The sequence below is a fragment of the Epinephelus lanceolatus genome, chromosome 13 (genome assembly GCF_041903045.1).
Source record: "Epinephelus lanceolatus isolate andai-2023 chromosome 13, ASM4190304v1, whole genome shotgun sequence".
Lineage (NCBI taxonomy): Eukaryota > Metazoa > Chordata > Actinopteri > Perciformes > Serranidae > Epinephelus > Epinephelus lanceolatus.
The window spans coordinates 15677789-15684954 of record NC_135746.1 but is presented as its reverse complement, the minus strand read 5'-3'; the positions used below and the strand labels follow the sequence as shown (position 1 = coordinate 15684954).

Here is a 7166-nt window from a genome sequence, read left to right as displayed (position 1 = left end):
GAGTGTATCTCAGTGCACGTGGGTCAGGCTGGTGTCCAGATTGGCAATGCCTGCTGGGAGCTTTACTGCCTGGAACATGGGATCCAGCCTGATGGACAGATGCCCAATGACAAGACCATTGGAGGAGGAGATGATTCCTTCAACACATTCTTCAGTGAGACTGGAGCTGGAAAGCACGTCCCCAGAGCTGTTTTTGTGGACCTGGAACCCACTGTCATCGGTAAAGTCTTAACTGAATGTGGACCATAGTCTCTGGTTGATTTTGGCGAGTCAGACCCTTTAGTTGTTCTGATTCAACACTGTCTCCTCAGATGAGGTGCGAACAGGCACCTACCGGCAGCTGTTCCATCCTGAGCAGCTGATCACTGGCAAGGAGGATGCTGCCAATAACTATGCCCGTGGACACTACACCATCGGCAAAGAGATCATTGACTTGGTGCTGGACAGGATCCGCAAACTGGTGGGTCACTTCAGAGTTCCTTCCTAATAAGACTGGGAGCCTGTGATTAAGCATGATTTTCTATAATTTTCTGCAACACATTTTTCTATAAATAGTCTGCAACACATTTGTGCTGTGATTCAACTGACTCAAATTATGCAGTTTAACTGTGCACCACTAGAGGGCACCAAAACCTTATACATGAAGAGTAATATCCCTGCTCATTTTAGGTGATTTTCTAGCCATGCAGTTTTCTTTTGATTTTCCAGGTTTTGAGACCTGTTTATGAGATTTCTGCCTTTAGACCAGTACAATGGAGGTGCCTGGGATTGTGTTTGTCACACTGACAGCATATATATGCCTACTTTGTTATTACTAAATGAAGTGGTCCCTGACCCATCATCTAAACTATATTATTGAATTTCTTATATCTGGTCAATGTCTGTTTCTCTGTCCTCAGTCTGACCAGTGCACTGGTCTTCAGGGATTCCTGGTTTTCCACAGCTTCGGCGGTGGTACGGGCTCTGGTTTTACATCCCTGCTGTTGGAGCGTCTCTCTGTTGATTATGGCAAGAAGTCCAAGCTGGAGTTCTCCATCTACCCAGCTCCGCAGGTGTCCACTGCTGTGGTAGAGCCATACAACGCCATCCTGACCACCCACACCACTCTAGAGCACTCTGACTGTGCCTTCATGGTGGATAACGAGGCCATCTATGATATCTGTCGCAGGAACCTGGACATTGAGCGTCCAACCTACACCAACCTCAACAGGCTGATGAGTCAGATTGTGTCCTCCATCACTGCTTCCCTGCGTTTTGATGGTGCACTTCACGTTGATCTTACAGAGTTTCAGACCAACTTGGTGCCATATCCTCGTATCCACTTCCCTCTGGCCACCTATGCCCCTGTCATCTCTGCTGAGAAGGCCTACCATGAGCAGTTAACAGTGGCAGAAATTACCAACGCCTGCTTTGAACCAGCCAATCAGATGGTAAAATGTGACCCTCGCCACGGCAAATACATGGCCTGCTGCCTTTTGTACCGTGGTGATGTGGTGCCCAAAGACGTCAATGCCGCCATCGCCACCATTAAGACCAAGCGCACCATCCAGTTTGTGGACTGGTGCCCCACTGGTTTCAAGGTTGGCATCAACTACCAGCCGCCCACTGTAGTTCCTGGTGGAGACCTGGCCAAGGCCCAGAGGGCTGTGTGCATGCTGAGCAACACCACTGCTATCGCAGAGGCCTGGGCTCGACTTGACCACAAGTTTGATCTGATGTACGCTAAGCGTGCTTTTGTTCACTGGTATGTAGGTGAGGGTATGGAGGAGGGAGAGTTCTCTGAGGCCAGGGAGGACATGGCAGCTTTGGAGAAGGATTATGAGGAGGTTGGGCTTGAATCTGTTGAGGGTGAAGGTGAAGACGAGGGGGAGTATTAACAGGGATAAAAGAATTATTTGAGGGGGAAACAGTTTGGTGTTCTTAAATATATTCATATTTGTCAACTAAAATAGTAGTTTGGTTACATTCAGATTTGAATTCCTTAAAATGTAAGTTTCAATTTTATAAAGGTTATTTGTTTCTATTGAATGCACTCCAGAGTTTATTTTGTTTATTATTTGTGCAGAATAAAAATCCTAAGCCTGTCAGTGCTGTGATTTTTTCAGGGTATGTTTTTAGCAAAGTTCATTTGAAGTTTTGTCTATTCTTAAAATAGTTTTATTCTATTTATTAATGGTTTTTAGTGAGGAATAAAAATCCATAAAATTTGATAGAAGTTTGAGGAATGCGTGTACAACATATATTACGGTGTTTTCATTTTACTTGCGCTCTGGCGTGACTTACGTTTCAGTGTGGAATCAGCACAATAATGCAGTGAAGTGTAAAATGTGTAAATACGGTATGAACCACAGGGTGGCAGCCTTAATATTTGAAGTTCTTCTTTTTCTGTAATATGATCATGAGACATGCCTGGATGAAATCAGGATTTACTGGGAACCTACTGCATTTGAGCTAAGAAAATAGAGAAACTGGGGGAAGTACTACAAAGGTACTCTCAGATGGTTTCATGTTAAGGTCCACCATTTACATGAAGTCTACAGGGACCCAGCATATCTAGTGGTCTTGGCAAACAGCAACTTGACAAACAAAATGATACAGCGAGGTAAACAAAAGCAAACAACATACATAAATGAAACAAAGTAAATGGGGAAATTCAAACTAGGTTTTAGTTGCTTTTGAACACAACATGTAGTGTTTCAAGTCGTTTAAAATATCAAGGTTTTGTTTTTGTTTGTATGTATGCCTGTAAAAAATGGAAAGATTATAAAGGATCGTAACATCCTGACATCCTGTTGAAGATGATGACAGATTTTGTTCAACCAATGGCAAAAGAGCTCGTGTGACAGTTGACCAATGGGATTGGGCAGATCTTTACCCGTGTAGCGTCAAGTGCATCAAGAGGACTCAGTTGACAGTGAAGCAACCCGGACAGGCTGTCTATGACAGTTGTCAGCAGATCTCTACATTTCAGTACCTCATAAACATGGTGAGTATGGAATTCTGTGAATTTGGCATATTTATTCTCCTAATTAAATTGAAAGCTCGGAAGTTTCCCTGGGTTAGCTAATGTTAGCTTGCTTTCATTTTGCGGAATCATCATGGGTTAACTGTCGCCATTTTAGCATTAACGTTAGCTAACTTAATAGATTGAAGAGGACGGTTTGCATCGCGTGTTTAATTTTTAAGGGACGTTTTAATTGTACGTTTTATAAATTGGGTTTATCTTTATTCAGTTATTGTCATTTTCGGATTAATGTAAAGGCACAGTTCAAATTCAGTTACAGTTTTGCCTCCCTGTTAAGAGGCTAGCAGCAAGTTAAATTAAACAAGATGGCGGACCAGGCTCCGGGTACATAAGTACATGAGAGAAGTTCTCCATGTAGGCTTTCTCTTAGAAAAGCCTTTCTGACAGCAGTCTGTGTATGTTAACTCAAACCACGAATTTTGTCTTACGCTTTACCAACAACTGCCTCTCTGGTAGAAAGCCCTTCAGCAGACAGTGTCCCAACTGCGCTTTCCAGCCATCAAAGGTTCCTCATATAGTTTTTCTAGGAGGTCAAAGGCCTTACCGCCCTACTGTCCTCTGCTTTACTGTCTGACAGCTTTTACAGTATTCGCCTTGTCTTTCTCCCTGCCGTTGTTCCCAGTCTTGTCTTTTTAGCTGCCTTTTAAAATATGTTTAGGGATCTAAAGCAAATGATTAGTATGAAATTGCTAAATGTTACAAATTGCCTGTGTTTTCCTCCAGCGTGAGTGTATCTCAGTGCACGTGGGTCAAGCTGGTGTCCAGATTGGCAATGCCTGCTGGGAGCTTTACTGCCTGGAACATGGGATCCAGCCTGATGGACAGATGCCCAGTGACAAGACCATTGGAGGGGGAGATGATTCCTTCAACACGTTCTTCAGTGAGACTGGAGCTGGAAAGCACGTCCCCAGGGCTGTTTTTGTGGACCTGGAGCCCACCGTCACTGGTAAAGTCTTAACTGAATGTAGACCATAGTCTCTGGTTGATTTTGGTGAGTCAGACCCTTTAATCATTTCGATTCAACCTGTCTCCTCAGATGAGGTGCGAACTGGGACCTACCGGCAGCTGTTCCATCCTGAGCAGCTGATCACTGGCAAGGAGGATGCTGCCAATAACTATGCCCGTGGACACTACACCATCGGCAAAGAGATCATTGACCTGGTGCTGGACAGGATCCGCAAACTGGTGGGTCACTTCAGAGCAGGAGGACAACCTACTAATGATGCCAATAGCCTGTTATGAATTATTCTTTTGTATCATTGTATCAGGAAAGTGCCATCAGTGCAGTTAGACTCACATTATACATTTTACATTTGTGTCACCAGAGGGCAGCAAATCATTTTCTATATGTAAGGTTGGATCGTTTTCTAACTTTTAGAAATATTCCAGACACGTAGATAGTTTTGCTTCAACTTTGTCCAGGTTTATAGACAGTGAGTAGCTAGAGGTTTAATGTCACTTAACAGCAAAGCCTTATTTTGTAGTTTGACCAGCTGTCAGAAGTTATGTTCAATGGATATAGCTGTTAAACTCTTTTAACACTAGCTATCAATTCAGATTTTAAAACTTAAGTCAAATACAAGCAAAATATTAGACTTTTGTTTGAAAAAATGTTGATGTTGTGAGTTTACAATGACACATTAAGTCCTCCTATTCATAGATCTCAGTTTAATGTCAAGTTAAAGGAGACCTATTATGCTAACTTTCAGGTCCATACTTGTGTTTTGGTTTCTACTGTAACAGGGGTGTCTGAGTTATCATGGGCCACATACAGCCCAATTTGATTTGAAGTAGCCCACCTATAACACCATTGCATAATAACCTACAAATAACAGCCGCTCCAAATTAGTCTCTTTTATTTAGTATAAATAAGTACTAGTACATTCTGTAAATGTTTATTCACTTACAAAACAGACTGCTGCTTCAACGATATGGCTCAGGGCTCTACATTAAGGCTTGTCCACTTATTTGGGAGAAGTGGATTTTTTTGAGGGCAAGTGGAATAGACATTCACCTACCCCACCAGACACATATTAAAAGTTATATATAAAATCATTTGTCACGCATTATTCGGGTATTGAGTTTGCACTTTCTACCATGAAAAATCACTAATAAAAGCTTTTCAGCCAAAATCTTCACGACTTGACGTGTTCCAGTAAGATTATATTTACATATTGGGGAAAAATTAACAATGACAGAAACCACGATTTTATGTTTCTAGGACATTAGTATGTATGTTTACATGTAGCACTGTAGGCTATGGAACGTAAATACTTGCAGTAGCATGCCTGGAGTAGATCATCATCATATGAAGAAATCTGTCACATCAGAACTCAGCTTGTCTCAAAAGAAGAGAAAAACACCCTGTTAGAAACAGAGTATTGAGAACAGCCAAGTCATACTGTAGGTCTTTGGTCACAGTGATTACTTTTACATATGTTTAATGTGTGAAACTATCAAATAACTTAATATTACTTTGTTATGAAGTGGTCCCTGACCTTATTGCTATTATCTAAACTATATTATTGAATTTCTTATATTTGGTAATATAAGATGTTATGTTTCTCTGTCCTCAGTCTGACCAGTGCACTGGTCTTCAGGGATTCCTGGTTTTCCACAGCTTTGGCGGTGGTACGGGCTCTGGTTTTACATCCCTGCTGATGGAGCGTCTGTCTGTTGATTACGGCAAGAAGTCCAAGCTCCAGTTCTCCATCTACCCAGCTCCACAGGTGTCCACTGCTGTGGTAGAGCCGTACAACGCCATCCTGACCACCCACACCACTCTAGAGCACTCTGACTGTGCCTTCATGGTGGATAACGAGGCTATCTACGATATCTGTCGCAGGAACCTGGACATTGAGCGTCCAACCTCAACAGGCTGATGAGTCAGATTGTGTCCTCCATCACTGCTTCCCTGCGTTTTGATGGTGCTCTTAATGTTGATCTTACAGAGTTTCAGACCAACTTGGTGCCATATCCTCGTATCCACTTCCCTCTGGCCACCTATGCCCCTGTCATCTCTGCTGAGAAGGCCTACCATGAGCAGTTAACAGTGGCAGAAATTACCAACGCCTGCTTTGAACCAGCCAATCAGATGGTAAAATGTGACCCTCGCCACGGCAAATACATGGCCTGCTGCCTTTTGTACCGTGGTGATGTGGTGCCCAAAGATGTCAATGCCGCCATCGCCACCATAAAGACCAAGAGCACCATCCAGTTTGTGGACTGGTGCCCCACTGGTTTCAAGGTTGGCATCAACTACCAGCGGCCCACTGTAGTTCCTGGTGGAGACCTGGCCAAGGCCCAGAGGGCTGTGTGCATGCTGAGCAACACCACTGCTATCGCAGAAGCCTGGGCTCGACTTGACCACAAGTTTGATCTGATGTACGCTAAGCGTGCTTTTGTTCACTGGTATGTAGGTGAGGGTATGGAGGAGGGAGAGTTCTCTGAGGCCAGGGAGGACATGGCAGCTTTGGAGAAGGATTATGAGGAGGTTGGGCTTGAATCTGTTGAGGGTGAAGGTGAAGACGAGGGGGAGTATTAACAGGGATAAAAGCATTACTTGAGGGGGAAACAGTTTCAGTGTGTTCTTAAATATATTTCAATATCTTCTAACTTAAATACTAGTTTGGTTACATTCAGAATGAAATTCCTGAAAATGTAAGTTTGAATTTTTCAAAAAAAATATTTTTTTGTATTGTATGTGTTTCAGTTTATGTGTTTATTATATGTGCATAATAAAAATCCTAAAATTGTCAGTGTTGTGAATTTTTTCAGGTAATGTTCTTAGCAAAGTTCATTTGAAGTTTGGTAAGGTCTACCATCTACATTAAGTCTGCAGGGACCTATCATATCTAGTGGTCTTGGCAAACAGCAACTTAAACAAAATGATGCAGAGAGGTAAACAAAAGCAAACAAAATACATTAATGAATCAAAGTGAAAGGGGAATTCAGACTAGGTTTTAGTTGCTTTTGAACACAACAATGTAGTCTTTCAAATAATCTAAAACATAAGAATGGTTTTGTTTTTATAAAATTATATGTATGTCTGTAATATTTGGAAAGATTATAAAGGATCGTAACATCCTGACACCCTGTTGAAGATGACCGATTTTGTTCAACCAATAGCAAAAGAGCTCGT

General features: G+C 42.3%; 1 protein-coding gene and 1 pseudogene across 2 annotated transcripts; both read left to right on the top strand.

Annotated features, from left to right (window-relative positions):
• LOC117271084 (tubulin alpha-1B chain-like) lies at positions 1 to 2078 on the top strand. Its single transcript, XM_033649183.2, has 3 exons — positions 1 to 220; positions 312 to 460; positions 900 to 2078. Exons 1-3 carry the CDS (start codon positions 100 to 102, stop codon positions 1875 to 1877), a joined length of 1248 nt encoding a protein of 415 aa, XP_033505074.2. The 5' UTR covers positions 1 to 99; the 3' UTR covers positions 1878 to 2078.
• Positions 2079 to 2875: 797 nt separating this feature from the next.
• LOC117271083 (tubulin alpha-1B chain-like) lies at positions 2876 to 6777 on the top strand (annotated as a pseudogene). The gene is made up of 4 exons (XR_013493134.1): positions 2876 to 2986; positions 3749 to 3971; positions 4062 to 4210; positions 5602 to 6777. The product of XR_013493134.1 is annotated as a tubulin alpha-1B chain-like (transcript).
• The last annotated feature ends 389 nt before the right edge of the window (positions 6778 to 7166 follow it).

Excerpts from the sequence above, each read along its gene's own strand:
- LOC117271084 (XM_033649183.2), top strand. The coding sequence starts at position 100 with ATGCCCAATGACAAGACCATTGGAGGAGGAGATGATTCCTTCAACACA. Across the intron at positions 221-311 it reads CCTGGAACCCACTGTCATCG|ATGAGGTGCGAACAGGCACC; the intron begins GTAAAGTCTTAA and ends CTGTCTCCTCAG. Across the intron at positions 461-899 it reads TGGACAGGATCCGCAAACTG|TCTGACCAGTGCACTGGTCT; the intron begins GTGGGTCACTTC and ends CTCTGTCCTCAG.